The 26,748-nt window shown below is 44.7% G+C and overlaps 1 protein-coding gene across 16 annotated transcripts in view; it reads right to left on the reverse strand.

Annotated features, from left to right (window-relative positions):
• The window catches only part of LOC110531920 (adhesion G protein-coupled receptor B3), a 364,149-nt gene that overhangs the window by 145,929 nt on the left and 191,472 nt on the right, over positions 1 to 26,748 (reverse strand). For all 16 annotated transcript variants that reach the window (XM_090243433.1, XM_090243448.1, XM_090243446.1 and 13 more), the window contains one exon: positions 4,599 to 4,745. In XM_090243433.1, the coding sequence (XP_090099559.1) occupies positions 4,599 to 4,745 (147 nt within the window). The remainder of the gene's footprint in view (positions 1 to 4,598; positions 4,746 to 26,748) is intronic.

A 26,748-nucleotide genomic window follows, 5' to 3' on the forward strand; every position in this document is an offset into this window, starting at 1 on the left:
TACAGTGTCTCATGAATGGGCTGGCCATCTGAAAGATGTAATGAACCTTAATAATCTCAACAACACCACAGCACAGCACACCACACATAAACCAACATATCAGGCCACAGACACAGACTAACTCTTAATGATGGGCTTTATTTGGAGCTATATTTGGCCAGGCAGCGAAACAAGCCACTTCACAACTTTCCTGCCAACAGCAATCAGCTAAATTGTCCTCAACAATGAACCATTGATAAAGGGTAAGGGATGGTCCAATGAATCTTTGCCTGTAAGGCAGTGGTCAATTCAAGAGGTTCCTAATCAATCACCAAACACTTCTGTAGAAATGCCACAAATAAAGGCTTGCACTCCTTTTATGTATTTGTGTTGTGCTGCTTGCGGGAGGTGCACTTGATTCAGAAGCCCTGTGGGTGGTAGGTGCACTTGATTCAGAAGCCCTGTGGGTGGGAGGTGCACTTGATTCAGAAGCCCTGTGGGTGGTAGGTGCACTTGATTCAGAAGCCCTGTGGGTGGTAGGTGCACTTGATTCAGAAGCCCTGTGGGTGGTAGGTGCACTTGATTCAGAAGCCCTGTGGGTGGGAGGTGCACTTGATTCAGAAGCCCTGTGGGTGGGCGGTGCACTTGATTCAGAAGCCCTGTGGGTGGGAGGTGCACTTGATTCAGAAGCCCTGTGGGTGGTAGGTGCACTTGATTCAGAAGCCCTGTGGGTGGGAGGTGCACTTGATTCAGAAGCCCTGTGGGTGGTAGGTGCACTTGATTCAGAAGCCCTGTGGGCGGGAGGTGCACTTGATTCAGAAGCCCTGTTGGTGGGAGGTGCACTTGATTCAGAAGCCCTGTGGGTGGTAGGTGAACTTGATTCAGAAGCCCTGTGGGTGGTAGGTGCACTTGATTCAGAAGCCCTGTGGGTGGGAGGTGCACTTGATTCAGAAGCCCTGTGGGTGGGAGGTGCACTTGATTCAGAAGCCCTGTGGGTGGGAGGTGCACTTGATTCAGAAGCCCTGTGGGTGGTAGGTGCACTTGATTCAGAAGCCCTGTGGGTGGTAGGTGCACTTGATTCAGAAGCCCTGTATACGGGTAAGCAAAGTGTTCCCATTTTGAACCATTTCATTGTGCCTACGGCTCCCACAACCTCGGCCACGGCAAAGTTTGATACTAGCCTACATGAGATTTCATAACTCTTATAACAATGACCAGAGAGAGACTGTCAACAGCAAATAAGTGTTTTTTTTATGAGCGAGTTCATGTCTAAGTTTATTCAGCACTGTCAGCACTGTTATTATTCAACGCTACTACAAAGCATAAAACTTCCTTCTATCTTCCACTCGCGCTGCAATGAATGAGGAACGATGTGTATCGAGAGCCCTGCCTTTTTATTATTATTAGCAGCTTGTCCTGTCTATTTCAATATTGAGGAATATTTCCCTTTCTCTGGTCATAGGAACAACATGAATTTGTGCCTGAGGCAGATGCGGTGTGACTCGAGTTTCGCCATCAGGTGGAAGACAGTGTCTCCTCTCTCTGGTCAGTCTCACTGGAGGAAAGGAAGGAGAGAGCAAGTGGAAGACAGTGTCCCTTCTCTCTGGTCAATTTCACCGGAGGAAAGGAAGGAGAGAGCAGGTGGAAGACAGTGTCTCCTCTCTCTGGTCAGTCTCACCGGAGGAAAGGAAGGAGAGAGCAGGGACCGTGAGAGGCTGACCCTCTGCTGCTCTCTCCCTCTCTCTGCTGAGACTAATGCCGCGTTCAAAACAAATCGCAGACTTCCGACTTCAGTGCGTTCAGGACAACTTGGAACTCTGAAAAAAACTAGATACGATTTGAATAAATATTTGGAATTCCAAGTCGGAAACTCTGGCATCTTTCTAGGGCTCCGACCTGAAGAGCACTCTTTGACTTCATTTTTTCCCCAGAGTTCCCCCGAGTTGTCTTGAAAGCACCATGACCATCAGATGCAGGGACCATCAGTCTTGTAAAATAACATTTATGCGAGGCACTTTCCCAACTGCTGTCATGTCACCCCGCTCCTCCGCACACTCCACTGGCTTCCAGTCGAAGCTCTCATCCACTACATGACCATGGGACTTCCCTACGGAACAGAAAGAGGAACTGCCCCTCCCTACCTGCCTACCTACCTACCTGCTCATCCACTACATGACCATGGGGCTTCCCTACGGAACAGCAAGAGGAACTGCCCCTCCCTACCTGCCTACCTCCCTACCTGCTCATCCACTACATGACCATGGGACTTCCCTACGGAACAGCAAGAGGAACTGCCCCTCCCTACCTCCCTACCTGCCTACCTGCCTACCTGCCTACCTCCCTACCTGCCTACCTCCCTACCTGCCTACCTCCCTACCTGCTCATCCACTACATGACCATGGGGCTTCCCTACGGAACAGCAAGAGGAACTGCCCCCCCCTAACTTCAGGCTATTCTCTAACCCCAACCCGAGGTCTCTTGGCCCTCCTACCCCTATGGGAGTGCAGCTCCCGCTCAGCCCAATCCAAGCTCTTCTCTGTCCTGGCACCCCAATGGTGGAACCATCTTCCCCCTGAAGCTAGGACAGCAAAGCAATATGCTGTGATAATGTGTTTGGCCTACTGCACAAACCTCATTCCTACAAAACTGTTTTTATTAGGTCAATGTTCCGTTTTTTAAGTCATGTTTTTAAAAGAATCTGAGCGGTAGATCTCGGCTTGCTTTTTGACTGCAAAAATGATCTTGACTCAGAAAAGGTTGGTGACCACTGCTGTAAGGCAGCGAAATGGAGGCTGTCGACACCTGTTGGAGCAGTTCTCTGGATCTCTGCTCCAAATGGAACCCTATTCCCTACATAGGGCCCATAGGGCTCTGGTTAAAAGTACTGCACTATATAGTGATTAGGGTGCTACTTGGGAGGCTACCTGGATAGGTCTCCCTGCTAAACTTCTTGGCCACTCAGTAAGAGTGAGATGGTTTTCGGCGTTGAGCTAGAAAATCAACTGCCGTTTTGTCTCTCATTGATACAGTCCAGACACGACTGATTAAGCCAGTTAACCAAATTGTCTGTCTACACTCTGGGCTCTGCACTGGCATGGGTTAACAGGATACAAACATCAGAGGAGGCTGCTGAGGGGAGGACGGCTCATAATAATGTCAGGAACGGAGCGAATGAAATGGCATCATCAAACACATGGAAACCTTGTGTTTGACACCATTCCACTATTGCTTTAAGCACTTTGAGATTAAGGGAACTACAATATCTTTGGTTCTGCTTGTTTGCTAGGTCTCATTTACACAATTATTATCATAGAGTTATGGTAGATGTTGTCAATCACTGCCGTTGCTATTCTGTAGCTGGGTCATTCCCACCGTAAGGTGCCTTTTCTGTCTCCAGGAAATATCACTTCTTATTTACTGTAAAATGTGGATCCCAGAAGGAATTTAATATAAGTTCAGATGTCCTTTTCCTTAAAAACACAAACATATCTTGAAAGGGACGTAGGTGTTTTTGTCCCTCGGTATTATTCATCAAATTCCACGACAAATATAAGCCACAAAATAATACATATTTAAAATCCTTCTTCATTTATTTTATAGTCTTAGTTAAATTTTCTCTCATCAATAATGATTATTGTGTTTATTATTATTTTATTTAAGATTATGCCCCTTCCATTTCAGAAAAATACCATTTTCTACAATCACACATTTTTCATGTTGTTTGTATGTCCCAGTATTCAATTTCCACCCTGTTAGGCTAATTATAGAGAAAATTCCCAACATTTAGATAGAGAAGTTCACTATTTTCACTATTCTAGCTCAATCTTGCTCCACATTTCCACACTGTTAGTTTCCACCCTGTTAGGGTTATACACCTAACAGGTTGGAAAATGCACCTAAAAAAATAGGTGCCTGAGCTTGACCAATATGTTTTCCTGAAAATCAAACATGTCCTTTTTCTGATGGAATCGTATTTGTATATATATATATATACAGTATATATACTTTTTCCTCCATAAGTTATGATGTCCATAAGGCACAGAGTAGGAATGACCCAGCTAGTGCTGGCATTAGAAATGGAATGCTGGGTTTACAGTTGTACACCACTAGATTCTAGAATGTTGGTCAAACTCCAGGCATTCTATTTTGATCAGTGGGGTCACATGATGGAGCAACTAAGGGGTCATTCTGGAGGAAGTAACTACATATAATCAGCCATGACTACTGGACATTTGGAAATTAACCAATTTCTTACTACACGAGTTTCAAATGCTGCTCAGAATACAGTAAAGAACATGGTTAAACAGCCTGAAGAAGAGTCTCCTTATCCTGCTCCACCTCCTCTCCTCTTCCTCCTCCTCCTCCTCCTCCTCATCCTCTTCATCATCACCACTAGCACCATATTCATCATCATCATCATCATCATCATTAACACTACCACTATCATCATCATCATCATCATCACCACTAACCACCATATTCATCTTATTCATATTCATCATCATCATCATCATCATCATCATCATCATCACCACTAACCACCATATTCATCATATTCATATTCATCATCATCACCATCATCACCATCATCACCACCATCACCATCATGGTTGTGTTACCTGCAGACTGTGGTAGAAAGATGCCCTTGGGGATAACCACCTTGTCCTCAGAGTTCCTGGCCCAGTCCACCATGCCTTTACGGCCCTTCATAGGGAAGTTGATGTCAGTCATCACAGACAGTGCCGGGAGCCTCTGGATGCTGGCCACTGAGGGTGACAAAACAAGGGAGGGTATTCGTTCTGTTAGGTTTAGTTCATGTTGCATAAAATCTTGCAGTTTACTTATAGACAAGAAAGTTAGACAGATAACAAAACAATTACACCCAGGAAAGGAATACATGAACAATATTATATTTTGCCATTTACAGGGTATGTTGTCCACACATTATCACAAAACACTATTCAATTCAAAGGCTTTATTGGCATGGGAAACATGTTTACATTGCCAAAGCAAGTGAAATAGATCATAAACAAAAGTGAAATAAACAATCAGAAATAGAACAGTAAACTTTACACTCACAACGGCATTAAAGGAATAGAGTGACGTATCCTGTATGAGTGACAGGCAAAGGATGCTTCCTGACTTTTCAAAAATCATCTATATAGGCCGAGATCTTCTCTTGATAAAACCTCAGTGCTTTCTGAGGCTGTTGTTGCTCCACAGAATATGACTTCAGCCTCCAGACACACTCTCAGTTCCCACCATGTACTTGCTAACTTGTAAATAGTGTGAAGTTAGGTTCACACACTGAGTGTCAGAAAGACAGTCCTGTAGCACAGACCTGGGTTCAAATACTATTTAATATAAGTTCAAATACTTTATATGGGTTCGATTGAGCTTCCCTGGTCTAACGAACCCATTTAAATGTCCCCAAACTGCAAACCCCACCCATCTGGCACCCCAGGCAGACTCAAGCAAAGGCTCAAAGTATTTGAAAGATTTCAATTTAGTATTTGAACTCAGGTCTTCTGGAGCATCAGTGCAATGTGAATCTCCATCACCTCATATGCTGATGGAACTCGTTAACAATCAGTGCTTCATTTGAGCCAGATCCTACTTTCCCGGATCCAGTACCGACATGAGAAAGAAAAGACTGTTTTCTATATAAACATGTGAATAAAAGGGATCAGAGTTCAGTCCCGTTGCCTCGTCCCTGATTCTCCTGCCCCCGAAAAGAAACATCATGTGAAAACGCCTATTTTCAGCCAGAACCTGATATTCTAAGAATTCATTTGTGTTGGGCCGGCCCGGGATTACGGTTTGCACAACGTTATAGGCATGTTTGAGAGCAAGGCGTGGCTGGTGCTGTGGTGAGAGAGAGAAGCACACCTGTATCTCACACAGAACTAGAATGAGATTCCCTATCTATCATCCCTCTCCCTCTCTCTGCTAGACATGAACCTGCAACTCTCACCTCTCCAGCAATGCACTTCATTTCTTCCTTATAGAATCAAAGCTGTGGCATGGGTGCTGGAGGAGCTGCAGTACCTCTGATTAACTCAAATACATTTGCCAAGTTATAGAATTACTGCTGTCAGTTCAGAAAGAAATGGAATACTACAGAATACTACACCAGGTGTAGCACTATCATTTAGACACAGACGATTAATAGCTTCTTTAAAAAAATAGCCTAGCTGTGGATTGTGTTCATGTAACCCAATCACAAAGCATGTAGAGATTGAGGTTGTAACCTCATATAAATATCTTGGAATTTTAATTGATGACGGCCTCTCTTTCAAATTGCATATTCAACAACTTACAAAAAAAATTGAAGCTGAAATTGGGATTTTATTTTAGGAATAAGGGCTGTTTTTCTTTTGAAGCCAGAAGGAGGCTAGTATCAGCTACATTTATGTCTTTACTAGACTATGGGGATATTTTATATATGAATGCTTCCGCTCAGTGTTTGAGATCAATTGACACCCTTTACCATGGCACTTTGAGATTTATTTTAAACTGCAAAACCACTGCACTTTGTATACCAGGGTTGTCTGGCCTTCTCTAGTCACTCGTAGGCTCAGTCACTGGTATACTTTTATTTCCAAAGCCATTTTGGGTTTACTACCTTTTTATTTGTGCATTTTTACTGTTCAGAAATGTGCTGGGTATTCTCTTCGTTCGCTGGACTTTATCCTGCTAACTGTTCCACATGTCCGAACTGAATTTGGTAAAAGGGCTTTTATGTACTCTGCGCCATCGTCTTGGAACACCTTACAAAATACTTTTAAACTGGAAGAACTTGTCCCGATTGGTGTTTTTAAATCACTGATGAAGGATTTTGAGGCTGATTCCCTGACCTGTCAATGTTTTTCATTTGCTGTTTTATACTCTTGTGAATTCAATGGTTTTTACTAGATCACTTGTAGTTTTTCATGTTGTCTGTCTGTAATTTTTTTTGTAATGACTTGGTGCTGCCTATCTTGGGCGCTCTTGAAAAGAGATTTTAATCTCAATGAGCCCTTCCTGTTTAAATAAAGGTTAAATAAATCAAATAGCCAGGGAACGCACGGAAAATCTGTCAGTAAACAGCATGCAGCCAGAACCAGGCTTTCACAATATTTCAAATACTATTGTGGAAAAACACAGGTCAGAAAGCAAATGGCTCCTGCCTAAAGGAGAAGACTCTAATCGGACTGTACACCATTCAAATATTTGATAAACTTCCAAATAGGCCTACTGAGCAAACATTGTTTTACAAAGTACAACAAGAGGGACAGGCTTTCAGCATGAGAGTATTGGCCATCGGCGGCCAGTGAGCTGTGCATCATTGGGTGAGTCAGTGAAACTGGAAAGCTTTTCTAGGACTGTCATTTCCTCCTCATATTGTACAAGAATTCTCCACACACCTAGGCCTAGGCTATTGATGGATTCAAGATGAGGTCGTTTTGATTGATCTCACTTTGTCAGTGTCAAAGTAGCCTGTCATTTCCTCCTCATATTGTACAAGAAGTCTCCACACACCTAGGCCTAGGCTATTGATGGATTCAAGATGAGGTCGTTTTGATTGATATCACTTTGTCAGTGTCAAAGTAGCCTGTCATTTCCTCCTCATATTGTACAAGAAGTCTCCACACACCTAGGCCTAGGCTATTGATGGATTCAAGATGAGGTCGTTTTGATTGATATCACTTTGTCAGTGTCAAAGTAGCCTGTCATTTCCTCCTCATATTGTACAAGAAGTCTCCACACACCTAGGCCTAGGCTATTGATGGATTCAAGATGAGGTCGTTTTGATTGATATCACTTTGTCAGTGTCAAAGTAGCCTGTCATTTCCTCCTCATATTGTACAAGAAGTCTCCACACACCTAGGCCTAGGCTATTGGTGGATTCAAGATGAGGTCGTTTTGATTGATATCACTTTGTCAGTGTCAAAGTAGCCTGTCATTTCCTCCTCATATTGTACAAGAAGTCTCCACACACCTAGGCCTAGGCTATTGGTGGATTCAAGATGAGGTCGTTTTGATTGATATCACTTTGTCAGTGTCAAAGTAGCCTGTCATTTCCTCCTCATATTGTACAAGAAGTCTCCACACACCTAGGCATAGGCTATTGGTGGATTCAAGATGAGGTCGTTTTGATTGATCTCACTTTGTCAGTGTCAAAGTAGCCTGTCATTTCCTCCTCATATTGTACAAGAAGTCTCCACACACCTAGGCCTAGGCTATTGATGGATTCAAGATGAGGTCGTTTTGATTGATATCACTTTGTCAGTGTCAAAGTAGCCTGTCATTTCCTCCTCATATTGTACAAGAAGTCTCCACACACCTAGGCCTAGGCTATTGATGGATTCAAGATGAGGTCGTTTTGATTGATATCACTTTGTCAGTGTCAAAGTAGCCTGTCATTTCCTCCTCATATTGTACAAGAAGTCTCCACACACCTAGGCCTAGGCTATTGATGGATTCAAGATGAGGTCGTTTTGATTGATATCACTTTGTCAGTGTCAAAGTAGCCTGTCATTTCCTCCTCATATTGTACAAGAAGTCTCCACACACCTAGGCCTAGGCTATTGGTGGATTCAAGATGAGGTCGTTTTGATTGATATCACTTTGTCAGTGTCAAAGTAGCCTGTCATTTCCTCCTCATATTGTACAAGAAGTCTCCACACACCTAGGCCTAGGCTATTGGTGGATTCAAGATGAGGTCGTTTTGATTGATATCACTTTGTCAGTGTCAAAGTAGCCTGTCATTTCCTCCTCATATTGTACAAGAAGTCTCCACACACCTAGGCCTAGGCTATTGATGGATTCAAGATGAGGTCGTTTTGATTGATATCACTTTGTCAGTGTCAAAGTAGCCTGTCATTTCCTCCTCATATTGTACAAGAAGTCTCCACACACCTAGGCCTAGGCTATTGGTGGATTCAAGATGAGGTCGTTTTGATTGATATCACTTTGTCAGTGTCAAAGTAGCCTGTCATTTCCATCATTTGCGCTTTATAAAACAATATTATTCTAAAGTAATATAAAATGATGTACAATTGCACGAAATGTCTTTATAAAAGGCCATTCCTCCTGGAGAATGACTTTAATAGTGGAGTCTGACTTTAATAGTGGAGTCTGACTTGAATGTTGGAGTCTGACTTTAATAGTGGAGTCTGACTTTAATAGTGGAGTCTGACTTTAATGGTGGAGTCTGACTTGAATGTTGGAGTCTGACTTTAATGGTGGAGTCTGACTTTATTGGTGGAGTCTGACTTTAATGGTGGAGTCTGACTTTAATGGTGGTGTCTGACTTTAATGGTGGAGTCTGACTTGAATGGTGGAGTCTGACTTTAATGGTGGAGTCTGACTTTATTGGTGGAGTCTGACTTTAATGGTGGAGTCTGACTTTAATGGTGGAGTCTGACTTTATTGGTGGAGTCTGACTTTAATGGTGGAGTCTGACTTGAATGGTGGAGTCTGACTTTAATGGTGGAGTCTGACTTTAATGGTGGAGTCTGACTTTATTGGTGGAGTCTGACTTTAATGGTGGAGTCTGACTTGAATGGTGGAGTCTGACTTGAATGGTGGAGTCTGACTTTATTGGTGGTGTCTGACTTTAATGGTGGAGTCTGACTTGAATGGTGGAGTCTGACTTTAATGGTAGAGTCTGACTTTATTGGTGTAGTCTGACTTTAATGGTGGAGTCTGACTTTAATGGTGGAGTCTGACTTTATTGGTGGAGTCTGACTTTAATGGTGGAGTCTGACTTTAATGGTGGAGTCTGACTTTATTGGTGGAGTCTGACTTTAATGGTGGAGTCTGACTTGAATGGTGGAGTCTGACTTGAATGGTGGAGTCTGACTTTATTGGTGGTGTCTGACTTTAATGGTGGAGTCTGACTTGAATGGTGGAGTCTGACTTTAATGGTGGAGTCTGACTTTATTGGTGGTGTCTGACTTTAATGATGGAGTCTGACTTTAATGGTGGAGTCTGACTTTAATGGTGGAGTCTGACTTTAATGGTGGAGTCTGACTTTAATAGTAGAGTCTGACTTTAATAGTGGAGTCTGACTTTAATAGTAGAGTCTGACTTTATTGGTGGAGACCGTGTATATAAACTTCCCTGCAATGACAGCTTCTCTGCCACTCCGTTTCCAATCCACTTTCAGGCTCCAGCAATTAGGTAAGACATTGTCTGTCTCAAATGGCACTGATAGTGCTTTGGCTAAAAGAAGTGCAAGAAATAGGGAACAGGGGGCCATTTGGGACACTTTTGCCATAAAATAATGTGTGATAGGATTACCAGTGTTTTGTTAAGATTGAGACTTATCCTCTCTGTCTAAAGCCACATTTATCCCATACATTGTTTGTTTGTCTCAAAAGCATTTCAAACCATGAAGGAAGGCATCACACCCAAACTATGTTCATTTTCATAATAAAGAATGAATACATTCCTAATCAAAATAATATGTTTGTAATCTACTTCCATTCTACTTCATATCAAAAGCTTTCACACATGACTGTAGACTGTACAACACTCAGACATGACTGTAGACTGTACAACACTCACACATGACTGTAGACTGTACAACACTCACACATGACTGTAGACTGTACAACACTCAGACATGACTGTAGACTGTACAACACTCACACATGACTGTAGACTGTACAACACTCACACATGACTGTAGACTGTACAACACTCAGACATGACTGTAGACTGTACAACACTCACACATGACTGTAGACTGTACAACACTCAGACATGACTGTAGACTGTACAACACTCAGACATGACTGTAGACTGTACAACACTCAGACATGACTGTAGACTGTACAACACTCACACATGACTGTAGACTGTACAACACTCAGACATGACTGTAGACTGTACAACACTCAGACATGACTGTAGACTGTACAACACTCAGACATGACTGTAGACTGTACAACACTCAGACATGACTGTAGACTGTACAACACTCAGACATGACTGTAGACTGTACAACACTCACACATGACTGTAGACTGTACAACACTCACACATGACTGTAGACTGTACAACACTCACACATGACTAGACTGCACAACACTCAGACATGACTGTAGACTGTACAACACTCAGACATGACTGTAGAATGTACAACACTCACACATGAATGTAGACTATACAACACTCAGACATGACTGTAGACTGTACAACACTCAGACATGACTGTAGACTGTACAACACTCAGACATGACTGTAGACTGTACAACACTCAGACATGACTGTAGACTGTACAACACTCACACATGACTAGACTGCACAACACTCACACATGACTGTAGACTGTACAACACTCAGACATGACTAGACTGTACAACACTCAGACATGACTGTAGACTGTACAACACTCACACATGACTGTAGACTGTACAACACTCACACATGACTGTAGACTGTACAACACTCACACATGACTGTAGACTGTACAACACTCAGACATGACTGTAGACTGTACAACACTCAGACATGACTGTAGACTGTACAACACTCAGACATGACTGTAGACTGTACAACACTCAGACATGACTGTAGACTGTACAACACTCAGACATGACTGTAGACTGTACAACACTCAGACATGACTGTAGACTGTACAACACTCAGACATGACTGTAGACTGTACAACACTCAGACATGACCGTAGACTGTACAACACTCAGACATGACTGTAGACTGTACAACACATCAATCATGAATGTAAACTGTGCAACACTGACACACCAAAATCAAAGATCTGATTTAAAGTTGACCAAAGCTGGAGAGGTAATCTATATCAACACCTACTTTATCATTACACTGCATCTCTGCTGTCCTACAGAGCTAACGGTCCTAACCCTACACCGAGGGGTTGATGACATGGTCCTAGCCCTAGTCCTAACCCTACACCAAGGGGTTGATGACATGGTCCTAGCCCTAGTCCTAACCCTACACCAAGGGGTTGATGACATGGTCCTAGCCCTAGTCCTAACCCTACACCAAGGGGTTGATGACATGGTCCTAGCCCTAGTCCTAACCCTACACCAAGGGGTTGATGACATGGTCCTAGCCCTAGTCCTAACCCTACACCAAGGGGTTGATGACATGGTCCTAGCCCCAGTCCTAACCCTACACCAAGGGGTTGATGACATGGTCCTAGCCCCAGTCCTAACCCTACACCAGGGGGTTGATGACATGGTCCTAGCCCTAGTCCTAACCCTACACCAAGGGGTTGATGACATGGTCCAAGCCCCAGTCCTAACCCTACACCAGGGGGTTGATGACATGGTCCAAGCCCCAGTCCTAACCCTTCACCAAGGGGTTGATGACATGGTCCTAGCCCCAGTCCTAACCCTGCACCAAGGGGTTGATGACATGGACCTAGCCCCAGTCCTAACCCTACACCAAGGGGTTGATGACATGGTCCTAGCCCCAGTCCTAACCCTACACCAGGGGGTTGATGACATGGTCCAAGCCCCAGTCCTAACCCTACACCAAGGGGTTGATGACATGGTCCTAGCCCCAGTCCTAACCCTACACCAAGGGGTTGATGACATGGTCCTAGCCCCAGTCCTAACCCTACACCAGGGGGTTGATGACATGGTCCAAGCCCCAGTCCTAACCCTACACCAGGGGGTTGATGACATGGTCCTAGCCCCAGTCCTAACCCTACACCAGGGGGTTGATGACAGTCTGGTGTTACTGCAGTCTGATGGTATTACAGTCTGATGGTATTACAGTCTGACTGTAGTACAGTCTGATGGTATTACAGTCTGTACTACAGTCTGGTGGTATTACAGTCTGATGGTATTACAGTCTGGTGGTACTACAGCATGGTGGTACTACAGTCTGGTGGTATTACAGTCTGGTGGTATTATAGTCCGATGGTACTGCAGTCTGATGCTATTACAATCTGCTGGTACTGCAGTCTGATGGTTTTACAGTCGGGTGGTACTACCTTCTGGTGATACTAAATTCGAATTATTTATTTTTTTATATAGCCCTTCGTACATCAGCTGATATCTCAAAGTGCTGTACAGAAACCCAGCCTAAAACCCCAAACAGCAAGCAATGCAGGTGTAGAAGCACAGTCTGATGGTACTACAGTCTGATGGTACTATAGTCTGGTGGTATTACAGTCTGGTGGTACTACAGTCTGACGGTACTACAGTCTGATGGTACTATAGTCTGGTGGTATTACAGTCTGGTGGTATTACAGTCTGTTGGTACTACAGCATGGTGGTACTACAGTCTGAGGGAACTACAGTCTGGTGGTACTACAGTCTGGTGGTACTACAGTCTGATGTTACTACATTCTTATGGTACTACAGTCGGGTGGTACTACAGTCTGATGGTATTACATTCTTATGGTACTACAGCAATGTGGTACTACAGTCTGATGGAAGTATAGTCTGGTGGTACTACAGTCTGATGGTACTATAGTCTGGTGGTACTACAGCATGGTGGTACTACAATCTGATGGTACTACAGTCTGATGGTACTCCAGTCTGATGGTATTACATTCTTATGGTACTACAGTCTGATTGTACTGCAGCATGGTGGTACTACAATCTGATGGTACTACAGTCTGGTGGTACTACAGTCTGATGGTATTACAGTCTGGTGGTACTGCAGTCTGATTGTACAGCAGCATGGTGGTATTACAGTCTGATGGTACTACAGTCTGATGGTACTACAGTCTGATGGTATTACAGTCTGGTGGGACTACAGTCTGATGGTATTACATTCTTATGGTACTACAATCTGATGGTACTACAGTCTGGTGGTACTACAATCTGTTGGTACTACAGTCTGGTGGTACTACAGTCTGATGGTATTACAGTCTGGTGGTACTGCAGTCTGATTGTACTGCAGCATGGTGGTATTACAGTCTGATGGTACTACAGTCAGATGGTACTACAGCATGGTGGTTCTACAGTCTGATGCTACTACAGTCAGATGGTACTACAGCATGGTGGTTCTACAGTCTGATGCTACTACAGTCAGATGGTACTGCTTGAGGAAACTCCTTGACTTCCCTGCCAAAGCAAATTACATCAGAATCTGGGATCATCAGGGACCGAACTGAAATTTGTGATGTTTTTAATAAGCATTTTATTTCTGCTGCTTTTCTTTTGAAAGAATAAATGTCCAACATGATCCGTACCGCTCTATTGTTTCAGTCCCTCGGCCTTCAGCTGATGTGGAAAACAGTAAGACAGTTTTTCATTTTCAAAAAGTCACAGAAGATGAGGTCTTATCTACACTATCTGCTATAGATTATAAGAAACCATTTGACTCTGGCAATCTGGATCCATATTAACTCAAGTGTGTGACACCTATTATTTCTGGTGTAGTGATCCATATTAACTCAAGTGTGTGGCACCTATCACTGCTGGTGTAGTGATCCATATTTACTCAAGTGTGTGGCACCTATTATTGCTGGTGTAGTGATCCATATTTACTCAAGTGTGTGGCACCTATTATTGCTGGTGTAGTGATCCATATTTACTCAAGTGTGTGGCACCTATTACTGCTGGTGTAGTGACGCATCTTTAATCAAACATTTGTCGTAGGAAAGATTCCTTAATCTTGGAAAACAGCTTTGCTTTACCACTCCTCAAGGGAGGCGATGGTAGTGAGTTGGATAATTACCGGCCCATCTCTAAGCTCTCCTGTTTGGCTAAACGTCTAGAGTCACTGGTGAATAGGCAACTACAATCTTTTTAAACTATTAACAATACTCTTTCTAGTAATCAATCTGGCTTTAGACCTAAACACAGTACTATTACGGCCACTGTACGTGTTGTAAATGATATTACTAATACCCTAGATAATACAAAGTACTGTGCCGCCTCTTTCATAGGTTTATCTGTCATGTACTCTATCGCTTCAACGGCTGACCAAGCATTATCACTATTGGACACAGATTTTAAGATATTACAAAGGTATTTTATACAGCTGAAACTTGTTGCAAAGAAAACACATTTTATGACTTTTAATAGGTTCAAAAAGTTGGTTGAAAATACACTTGCACTTACGAGCTTCGATGGTTTTCGAATGAATCAGGTCTCTGCATATAAATACTTAGGGATATGGTTGGATGATAAACTGTCTTTTAAAATGACGAACTTTGTTAACGACTAAAAATCAAGCTGGTCTTCCTCTATAGAAACAGGACATGTTTGTCCTCTACAAATAGAAGACAAATTGTGCAAGCTACTTTTATGTCTGTTGTAGATTATGGACATATTATCTACATGCATGCTACGGCATCAACACTTAAATCGCTGGATGCTACTTATCATTGTTCACTTAGGTTTATTACGGGTGTTAGCTACAGAACTCACCATTGAGTTTTATTTCAAAATGTGGGTTGGACTTCGCTGTCCGTGAGACGAGAACAACATGCTCTCGTGTTTGTCCATAAAGCACTTCTGAATAAACTACCTTCTTATTTATCATCACTCATCAATATTAGAATTAGAATTCCTAAAACCAGGTCTCAAGCATGGATTACACTTGAGGCCCATGCGGTTTCCACAGAGTTGGGTATGGCTGCCTTTTCCTGTTTACGCTCCTTGCCTATGGAATAGCCTGCAGACTAAACTTAAACTTGGGACTCTTGCTCAAGTTGCTCATTTTAAATATTTATTGGAGCATTTTTATTTTTGTATTCCTTGTAACTGTTTCGGGTAATGCAAGTTCTTGTGCTGTTAGTTGAATAACCTGTTAGTAGAATAACCTGTTAGGGGAATAACCTGTTAGTAGAATAACCTGTTAGTAGAATAACCTGTTAGTAGAATAACCTGTTAGTAGAATAACCTGTTAGTAGAATAACCTGTTAGTAGAATAACCTGTTAGGGGAATAACCTGTTAGTAGAATAACCTGTTAGTAGAATAACCTGTTAGTAGAATAACCTGTTAGGGGAATAACCTGTTAGGGGAATAACCTGTTAGTAGAATAACCTGTTAGTAGAATAACCTGTTAGTAGAATAACCTGTTAGGGGAATAACCTGTTAGTAGAATAACCTGTTAGTAGAATAACCTGTTAGTAGAATAACCTGTTAGGGGAATAACCTGTTAGTTGAATAACCTGTTAGTGGAATAACCTGTTAGGGGAATAACCTGTTAGTAGAATAACCTGTTAGTAGAATAACCTGTTAGTAGAATAACCTGTTAGTAGAATAACCTGTTAGGGGAATAACCTGTTAGTAGAATAACCTGTTAGTAGAATAACCTGTTAGTAGAATAACCTGTTAGGGGAATAACCTGTGAGTAGAATAACCTGTTAGTAGAATAACCTGTTAGTAGAATAACCTGTTAGTAGAATAACCTGTTAGGGGAATAACCTGTTAGTAGAATAACCTGTTAGTAGAATAACCTGTTAGGGGAATAACCTGTTAGGGGAATAACCTGTTAGTAGAATAACCTGTTAGTAGAATAACCTGTTAGTAGAATAACCTGTTAGGGGAATAACCTGTTAGTAGAATAACCTGTTAGTAGAATAACCTGTTAGGGGAATAACCTGTTAGTAGAATAACCTGTTAATAGAATAACCTGTTAGTAGAATAACCTGTTAGTAGAATAACCTGTGTGTAAATGCAATCTGTTGTTGTATTTTTGTGTGTTATCTGTGATGGTTTTGTTTGTCTGGTGTAGTTTCTTAATCATTGTACCTAACCTGTATGTGTAAACATGTATACGCAGGACCCAGCTGTAAAAGAGACCTTGGTCTCAGTCTGTTTTCCTTGTTGAAATAAAGGTATACTACATCATGGTGGTTATACAGTCTGATGGTACTCCATCATGGTGGTTCTACAATCTGATGGTACTCCATCATGGTGGTTCTACAATCTGATGGTACTCCATCATGGTGGTTCTACAGTCTGATGGTACTACATCATGGTGGTTCTACAGTCTGATGGTACTACATCATGGTGGTTCTACAGTCTGATGGTACTCCATCATGGTGGTTCTACAGTCTGGTGGTACTACATCATGGTGGTTCTACAGTCTGATGGTACTCCATCATGGTGGTTCTACAGTCTGATGGTACTCCATCATGGTGGTTCTACAGTCTGATGGTACTCCGTCATGGTGGTTCTACAGTCTGATGGTACTCCATCATGGTGGTTCTACAGTCTGATGGTACTCCATCATGGTGGTTCTACAGTCTGATGGTACTCCATCATGGTGGTTCTACAGTCTGATGGTACTCCATCATGGTGGTTCTACAGTCTGATGGTACTCCATCATGGTGGTTCTACAGTCTGGTGGTACTACATCATGGTGGTTCTACAGTCTGATGGTACTCCATCATGGTGGTTCTACAGTCTGGTGGTACTACATCATGGTGGTTCTACAGTCTGATGGTACTACATCATGGTGGTTCTACAGTCTGATGGTACTCCATCATGGTGGTTCTACAGTCTGGTGGTACTACATCATGGTGGTTCTACAGTCTGATGGTACTACATCATGGTGGTTCTACAGTCTGATGGTACTCCATCATGGTGGTTCTACAGTCTGATGGTACTACATCATGGTGGTTCTACAATCTGATGGTACTCCATCATGGTGGTTCTACAGTCTGATGGTACTACATCATGGTGGTTCTACAGTCTGATGGTACTACAGCATTGTGGTTCTACAGTCTGATGGTACTACATCATGGTGGTTCTACAGTCTGATGGTACTACATCATGGTGGTTCTACAGTCTGATGGTACTACATCATGGTGGTTCTACAGTCTGATGGTACTACATCATGGTGGTTCTACAGTCTGATGGTACTACATCATGGTGGTTCTACAGTCTGGTGGTTCTACAGTCTGATGGTACTACATCATGGTGGTCCTTCAGTCTGATGGTACTACATCATGGTGGTTCTACAGTCTGATGGTACTACATCATGGTGGTTCTACAGTCTGATGGTACTACATCATGGTGGTTCTACAGTCTGATGGTACTACATCATGGTGGTTCTACAGTCTGATGGTACTCCATCATGGATGTCCTTCAGTCTGGGGAAGATGGGGCTAAGCCTGCAGAGCACCATTGTTCCTTGTCTCTCTAATGTAATTGGAAGTTTGGCAAAACTCCACGGACTGTAGGAGTGTGTTAGTGTGTGACAGTGTGGAAGGAAGGAGAGCGCGAGAGAGAGAGAGAGAGAGAGAGAATGTGTGAGTATGTGTCTGTGTGTCAGCAGTATCATCAGAGCGACAGCAGGCATGGAATCACAGAGCACCATGGGACATGCCAGTCACAGAGAGTGGAAGTTCAGAGCACCAGATGCTGAGTGAAGCCACAATGGGGTGACAGTATTAGTCACAGGTCGCATTGAGAGACACACACACACACCGTGGTGGCGTGGCAGCTTTAGACTTGGTCCCATTGTGAGTCACAGCAGGGGAGCAGAAGAAAAGGCCCTTTCAGGAAGCTACCCGGTAATAGTCTAGATAGACAGGGCTCTACACACCATGGATGGGCCAGGCAGGAAGAAATAAAGCAATCATTTTGGTCTCCAGAATGCTTCTGAGAAAAGACTAACAAATAAACTGAAATTAATATTGTCTTTGAGAAAAACTCTCCTGTCTACCAAATGGATCCACACAAACCACTGTGCACCATCATACAGATGTAGGATCTTAATTTGTCCAGTATTGTCACAACAAAATAATAATAAAATAATAAAATAATAATCCCGCAGCAACAGGATTTGAATGTTTAGTCCATGATGTCACAGGTGTTAAGCAATTCGCTGGCCAAAAGTAAGATACATAAAAAGTGTGATACTGTTAATATAACTGTCAGGCCCTAATCTGTTTCACCTGTCTTTGTGATGGTCTCCACCCCCCCATCCCCCCCAGGTGTTGCCCATCTTTCCCATTATCCCCTGTGTATTTATACCTGTGTTCTCTGTTTGTCTGTTGCCAGTTTGTCTTGTTTGTCAAGTCAACAACCGTTTTGTCTCAGCGCCTGCTTTTCCCCAGTTTCAATTTTTCTCGCCCTCCTGCTTTTGACCCTTGCCTGCCATGACGCTGAGCCCGCCTGCCTGACCACTCTGCCTGCCCCTGACCCTGAGCCTTCCTACCGATCTGTACCTTTGCCCCTACTCTGAATTACAAACCTCTGACGTGACCTTGAGCCTGCCTTCCGTCCTGTACCTTTGCCCCACTACTCTGGATTATCGACACCTGTCTGCCTTGACCTGTCATTTGTCTGTCCCTGTTGCTGTAATAAACATTGTTACTTCAACACAGTCTGCATTTGGATCTTACCTGAAACGTGATAATAAATGCGTGTCAGCGTGGGTTGTCAGTAAATGTATGTAAATCACAAAGCATTTCCTGCGATTGGGGCGGCAGGGTAGCCTAGTGGTTAGAGTGTTGGACTAGTAACCGGAAGGTTGCAAGTTCAAACCCCCGAGCTGACAAGGTACAAATCTGTCATTCTGCCCCTGAACAGGCAGTTAACCCACTGTTCCTAGGCCGTCATTGAAAATAAGAATTCGTTCTTAACCTAGTTAAATAAAGGTAATAAATGAAGATCCTACACCTGTAGGTGATCACCATAGATAGGTTACATTGAAGACAAGAGTCAGTTGTTCTGCATCAAAGTATTGTGCTTCTGGTAAGATGTGCTTGTTTTACACATCTCAAGTTACAGATGCAGCACATGTTCAGTTGGATTGTGAGGGAAAGGAAATCTTCCCAGTGAAGTTGAGAGCTTTTTGCAATCAAGGTTATTTGACTAAAAGAGGGAGAGGGCAGAGGATGGGTGTGTGGTGACAGCAGAGTATTTATCCCTGTGTCAGGAGGCTGCTATAAATTACATCTGAAATGATGCAGCTATACCTTATCCAGCCAGATTCATGCTTGCTTGGCTCACCACTTGGCTAACACCGGCAGTGTATCAGCAACACTATGGCTAGGTCCCAAAATGCACCCTATTCCTTATGTGGTGCACAACTATTGACCAGGGACGCATAGGGCTCTGGCCAAAAGAAGTGCACTGTATAGGGTGCCGTTTGGGAGGCAAAATACTTTTCATTTCTTTAATCAAAGTGAACTAGCCAACAACAAGCTGCTGTGTTGTGATTCGCTCCAATAAATATAATGTTGGTGCCAAGACAGAGCGATGTCCAAATCAATATTTCTTGTTGGTTTTATTTGGTTGTTGTTTCACCAGGACTCAGGAGGAAGAATATTTTGTGACTCGACTGAAAAAGTTGATGAGACTCTTTGGCTTGTGGGTGTGGCTGTAGTGCTTTTCAATTTGACCAATCGAAAATTTACTAATATCTTCACGATGTGGCAGAGGGAGACTATTCTATTTTATAACAGCATTCATGAATAAGCCCTAATAGATGCTTATACATGTTATCATGAATGTTAAAAATGCTTATAAATTGAAAATGGAGTTAGTAATATATTCATGCCAAATTAGACTGTGTAAAATAACTGACAAGAACAGCACAAAATACCCTTCTTTAAATCCTGAATGGGTTCCAGAGAAGAGATGAATGCCTCATTAGCATAGCCTGCATCCCAATCAGAGAAGAGGTGAATGCCTCCCAGTAGCATAGCCTGCATCCCAATCAGAGAAGAGGCTAATGCCTAACATTAGCATAGCCTGCATCCCAATCAGAGAAGAGGCTAATGTCTGCCATTAGTATAGCCTGCATCCCAATTAGAGAAGAGGCTGATGCCTGCCATTAGTGTAGCCTGCATCCCAATCAGAGAAGAGACTAATGCCTCCCATTAGCATAGCCTGCAACCCAATCAGAAAAGAGGCTAATACCTGCCATTAGTATAGCCTGCAACCCAAATGGTCCCCGATTCATTATATAGTGCACTTCTTATGACCAGAGCTCTATAAAGGGAAAGTGTACTATTTAGTATGCAGCCAGAGGCATTTCAACCCTCTTTGGACATGTCCATTAACTTAATTCACCTAGTGGAGAGAATATTATAATGTGTTATAATGGTCTCTTAATGAATGCTACGTTGCATCGTTTGTGGGGAATATGTTCTGTATCTCCCGAATACATAATTAGACCAGTATCTAAACTGACTATTTGTCTTTTTTTCACCACACTTTTAACTTAAAACCAAGGACATGGAAAAATGTTTTGTTGATTCCACATTGAATTCAAGTTTAGTTGACAACTCAACCAAATGTGATCTTCCTGTCTGGGTTGGGTGTGTCTACAGTGTAATAATGGGGTTATATGTTAGTCACATTGTAAAGTCCGGTAAAGAATAATTCACACCTGAGTTTAAATACTATTTGAAATCTTTCAAAGAAAAACAACGTTTGCTAAGCTGGTCTGGAGTGCCAAATGGGCGAGGTTTGTACTTGTGTGATTATTGGCTCCATTTGTCATGTTGTCTTGTCTCTGTCCTTTCCCTTCACCCTGTCTCCCTCTGCTGGTCGTTGTTATGTTACCTTTTCTCCCCCTCTTTTCCCCAGCTGTGCCTTGTCTCCTCCTAATTACCCATTCACCCCGTTCCCCACCTGTTCCCTTTTTCCCTCTGATTAGGTCCCTATATCTGTCTCTGTTTCTGCTCCTGTCCTTGTCGGATTCTTGTTTGTTTGTTATGTGTCTCATGCCTGAACCAGACTATCATCGTGTGTGCTGCAACCTTGTCCTGTCCTGTCGGAATCTACCTGTCCATCTGAGCCCACGTATGTTCGTCATTAAAGTACTCTGTTTGTTAATTCGCTTTTGGGTCCTCATTCACGCACCATAACAGAAGAATCCGACCAAGAATGGACCCAGCGACTTCGGATCCTCTCCACTCAGCCGTCGAGATCCAGGGAGCGATGCTAGGCAGACACAAGCAGGAATTGTCTGCTGCTCGACATGCCGTTGAGACCCTGGCCACCCAAGTCTCCAACCTCACAGAACAGGTTCACCATCTCCGCCTCGATCCACCGGCCACTTCCAGGGCTTTCGAATCTCCGGAGCCCAGAATCAATAACCCGCCGTGTTACTCTGGGGAGCCCACTGAATGCCGCTCGTTCCTCACCCAGTGTGATATTGTGTTTTCTCTCCAGCCCAACACTTACTCCAGGAGCACTGCTCGTGTCGCCTACGTCATATCTCTCCTTATTGGACGGGCTCGTGAGTGGGGCACGGCAATCTGGGAGGCAAGGGCTGAGTGTATTAACCAGTATCAAGACTTTAAGGAGGAGATGATACGGGTTTTTGATCGATCTGTTTTTGGGGAGGAGGCTTCCAGGGCCCTGTCTTCCCTATGTCAAGGCAATCGATCCATAACAGACTACTCTATTGAGTTTCGCACTCTTGCTGTCTCCAGTGGCTGGAACGAGCCGGCCTTGCTCGCTCGTCTTCTGGAGGGTTTCCGCGCAGAGGTAAAGGATGAGATTCTCTCCCGGGAGGTTCCTTCCAGCGTGGATTCCTTGATTGAACTCGCTATTCGCATTGAGCGACGGGTTGATCTTCGTCACCGAGCTCGTGGAAAGGAGCTCGCGCTCTCCGTCGCCTCCCTCTCCGCATCACTACCATCTTCCTCTGCCGGCTCGGGTGCTGAGCCCATGCAGCTGGGAGGTATCCGCATCTCGACTAAGGAGAGGGAACGGAGAATCACCAACCGCCTCTGTCTCTATTGCGGTTCCGCTGGTCATTTTGCCACTTCATGTCCAGTAAAAGGCCAGAGCTCGTCAGTAAGCGGAGGGCTACTGGTGAGCGCTACTACTCCTGTCTCTCCTTCAAGATCCTGCACTACCTTGTCGGTCCATCTACGCTGGACCGGTTCGTCAGCTTCCTGCAGTGCCTTAATAGACTCTGGGGCGGAGGGCTGTTTTATGGACGAGACCTGGGCTCGGGAACATGACATTCCTCTCAGACAGTTAAAGGAGCCCACGGCCTTGTTCGCCCTGGATGGTAGTCCTCTCCCCAGGATTCAGCGTGAGACGCTACCTTTAACCCTCACTGTTTCTGGTAATCATAGTGAAACCATTTCTTTTTTAATTTTTCGTTCACCTTTTACACCTGTTGTTTTGGGCCATCCCTGGCTAGTTTGTCATAATCCTTCCATTAATTGGTCTAGTAATTCTATCCTCTCCTGGAACGTCTCTTGTCATGTGAAATGTTTAATGTCTGCTATCCCTCCTGTTTCCTCTGTCTCTTCTTCACAGGAGGAGCCTGGTGATTTGACAGGGGTGCCGGAGGAATATCACGATCTGCGCACGGTGTTCAGTCGGTCCAGGGCCACCTCTCTTCCTCCACACCGGTCGTATGATTGTAGTATTGATCTCCTTCCGGGAACCACCCCCCCCCGGGGTAGACTATACTCTCTGTCGGCTCCCGAACGTAAGGCTCTCGAAGATTATTTGTCTGTAGCTCTTGACGCCGGTACCATAGTCCCCTCCTCCTCTCCCGCCGGAGCGGGGTTTTTTTTTGTCAAGAAGAAGGACGGGTCTCTGCGCCCCTGCATAGATTATCGAGGGCTGAATGACATAACAGTGAAGAATCGTTATCCGCTTCCTCTTATGTCTTCAGCCTTCGAGATCCTGCAGGGAGCCAGGTTTTTCACTAAGTTGGACCTTCGTAACGCTTACCATCTCGTGCGCATCAGGGAGGGGGACGAGTGGAAGACGGCGTTTAACACTCCGTTAGGGCACTTTGAATACCGGGTTCTTCCTTTCGGCCTCGCTAACGCTCCAGCTGTCTTTCAGGCATTAGTCAATGATGTCCTGAGAGACATGCTGAACATCTTTGTTTTCGTTTACCTTGACGATATCCTGATTTTTTCACCGTCACTCCAGATTCATGTTCAGCACGTTCGACGTGTCCTCCAGCGCCTTTTAGAGAATTGTCTTTTCGTGAAGGCTGAGAAGTGCACTTTTCATGCCTCCTCCGTCACATTTCTCGGTTCTGTTATTTCCGCTGAAGGCATTAAGATGGATCCCGCTAAGGTCCAAGCTGTCATTGATTGGCCCGTCCCTAAGTCACGCGTCGAGCTGCAGCGCTTTCTCGGCTTCGCGAACTTCTATCGTCGTTTCATCCGTAATTTCGGTCAGGTGGCAGCTCCTCTCACAGCCCTTACTTCTGTCAAGACGTGCTTTAAGTGGTCCGTTTCCGCCCAGGGAGCTTTTGATCTCCTCAAGAATCGTTTTACATCCGCTCCTATCCTTGTTACACCTGACGTCTCTAGACAGTTCGTTGTCGAGGTTGACGCGTCAGAGGTGGGAGTGGGAGCCATCCTTTCTCAGCGCTCCCTCTCTGACGACAAGGTCCATCCATGCGCGTATTTTTCTCATCGCCTGTCGCCGTCGGAACGTAACTATGATGTGGGTAACCGCGAACTGCTCGCCATCCGGTTAGCCCTAGGCGAATGGCGACAGTGGTTGGAGGGGGCGACCGTTCCTTTTGTCGTTTGGACTGACCATAGGAACCTTGAGTACATCCGTTCTGCCAAACGACTTAATGCGCGTCAGGCGCGTTGGGCGCTGTTTTTCGCTCGTTTCGAGTTCGTGATTTCTTATCGTCCGGGCTCTAAGAACACCAAGCCTGATGCTTTGTCTCGTCTCTTCAGTTCTTCAGTAGCCTCCACTGACCCCGAGGGGATTCTCCCTGAGGGGCGTGTTGTCGGGTTGACTGTCTGGGGAATTGAGAGGCAGGTAAAGCAAGCACTCACTCAAACTCCGTCGCCGCGCGCTTGTCCTAGGAACCTTCTTTTCGTTCCCGTTCCTACTCGTCTGGCCGTTCTTCAGTGGGCTCACTCTGCCAAGTTAGCCGGTCACCCTGGCGTTCGGGGTACGCTTGCTTCCATTCGCCAGCGTTTCTGGTGGCCCACCCGGGAGCATGACACGCGTCGTTTCGTGGCTGCTTGTTCGGTCTGCGCGCAGACTAAGTCCGGTAACTCTCCTCCTGCCGGCCGTCTCAGGCCGCTTCCTATTCCCTCTCGACCGTGGTCTCACATCGCCTTAGATTTTGTCACCGGACTGCCTTCGTCAGCGGGGAAGACTGTTATTCTTACGGTTGTCGATAGGTTCTCTAAGGCGGCTCATTTCATTCCCCTTGCTAAGCTTCCTTCTGCTAAAGAGACGGCACAAATCATCATCGAGAATGTTTTCAGAATTCATGGCCTTCCGTCAGACGTCGTTTCGGACAGAGGTCCGCAATTCACGTCTCAATTTTGGAGGGAGTTTTGCCGTTTGATTGGGGCTTCCGTCAGTCTCTCTTCCGGCTTTCACCCCCAGTCTAACGGTCAAGCAGAACGGGCCAATCAGACTATTGGTCGCATCTTACGCAGTCTTTCTTTTCGCAACCCTGCGTCTTGGTCAGAACAGCTCCCCTGGGCAGAATACGCCCACAACTCGCTTCCTTCGTCTGCGACCGGGCTATCTCCTTTTCAGAGTAGCCTCGGGTACCAGCCTCCGTTGTTCTCATCTCAGTTCGCCGAGTCCAGCGTCCCCTCCGCTCAGGCTTTTGTCCAACGTTGCGAGCGCACCTGGAAGAGGGTCAGGTCTGCACTTTGCCGTTATAGGGCGCAGACTGTGAGAGCTGCTAATAAGCGTAGAACGAAGAGCCCTAGATATTGTCGCGGTCAGAGAGTTTGGCTCTCCACTCAGAACCTTCCCCTTAAGACGGCTTCTCGCAAGTTGACCCCGCGGTTCATTGGTCCATTCCGTATCTCTCAAATCATTAACCCTGTCGCAGTGCGACTTCTTCTGCCGCGATATCTTCGTCGCGTCCACCCGGTCTTCCATGTCTCCTGTGTCAAGCCCGTTCTTCGCGCCCCCGCTCGTCTTCCCCCCCCCCCCCCCATCCTTGTCGAGGGCGCACCCATCTACAGGGTCCGTAGGATTTTGGACATGCGTCCTCGGGGCCGTGGTCATCAGTACCTAGTAGATTGGGAGGGGTACGGTCCTGAGGAGAGGAGTTGGGTTCCCTCTCGGGACGTGCTGGACCGTGCGCTGATCGATGATTTCCTCCGTTGCCGCCAGGCTTCCTCCTCGAGTGCGCCAGGAGGCGCTCGGTGAGTGGGGGGGTACTGTCATGTTGTCTTGTCTCTGTCCTTTCCCTTCACCCTGTCTCCCTCTGCTGGTCGTTGTTATGTTACCTTTTCTCCCCCTCTTTTCCCCAGCTGTGCCTTGTCTCCTCCTAATTACCCATTCACCCCGTTCCCCACCTGTTCCCTTTTTCCCTCTGATTAGGTCCCTATATCTGTCTCTGTTTCTGCTCCTGTCCTTGTCGGATTCTTGTTTGTTTGTTATGTGTCTCATGCCTGAACCAGACTATCATCGTGTGTGCTGCAACCTTGTCCTGTCCTGTCGGAATCTACCTGTCCATCTGAGCCCACGTATGTTCGTCATTAAAGTACTCTGTTTGTTAATTCGCTTTTGGGTCCTCATTCACGCACCATAACACCATTGCAACAGATGAGTTCAATCAAGCCCAGCAAAAGTGTTTGAAATGGTTTCAAATAGTATTTGTACACAGCTCTGGATGAATGTCTCCTCAAGAGATGCCTAAACCGCCGCAATACAGAAGTGTATTAATTTGCATGAATAAATAATGATCATAGTTCTATTCTTCCTTCCAGACAGGAAGGTAGTGTAGGTTTGTGGTTGACTGGGAAATGAAATACCACTGAGACTGCTGCTACATTATTCAACAAGATGTAAGCAATCTGTGTAGTGTGTGTCTCTGTCTCTCTCTCTCTCTCTCTCTCTCTCTCTCTCTCTCTGTATCTGTGTCTGTGTCTGTGTCTGTGTCTG

The sequence above is a fragment of the Oncorhynchus mykiss genome, chromosome 1 (assembly GCF_057628025.1).
Source record: "Oncorhynchus mykiss isolate SJ-2025 chromosome 1, ASM5762802v1, whole genome shotgun sequence".
Classification (NCBI taxonomy): Eukaryota; Metazoa; Chordata; class Actinopteri; order Salmoniformes; family Salmonidae; genus Oncorhynchus; species Oncorhynchus mykiss.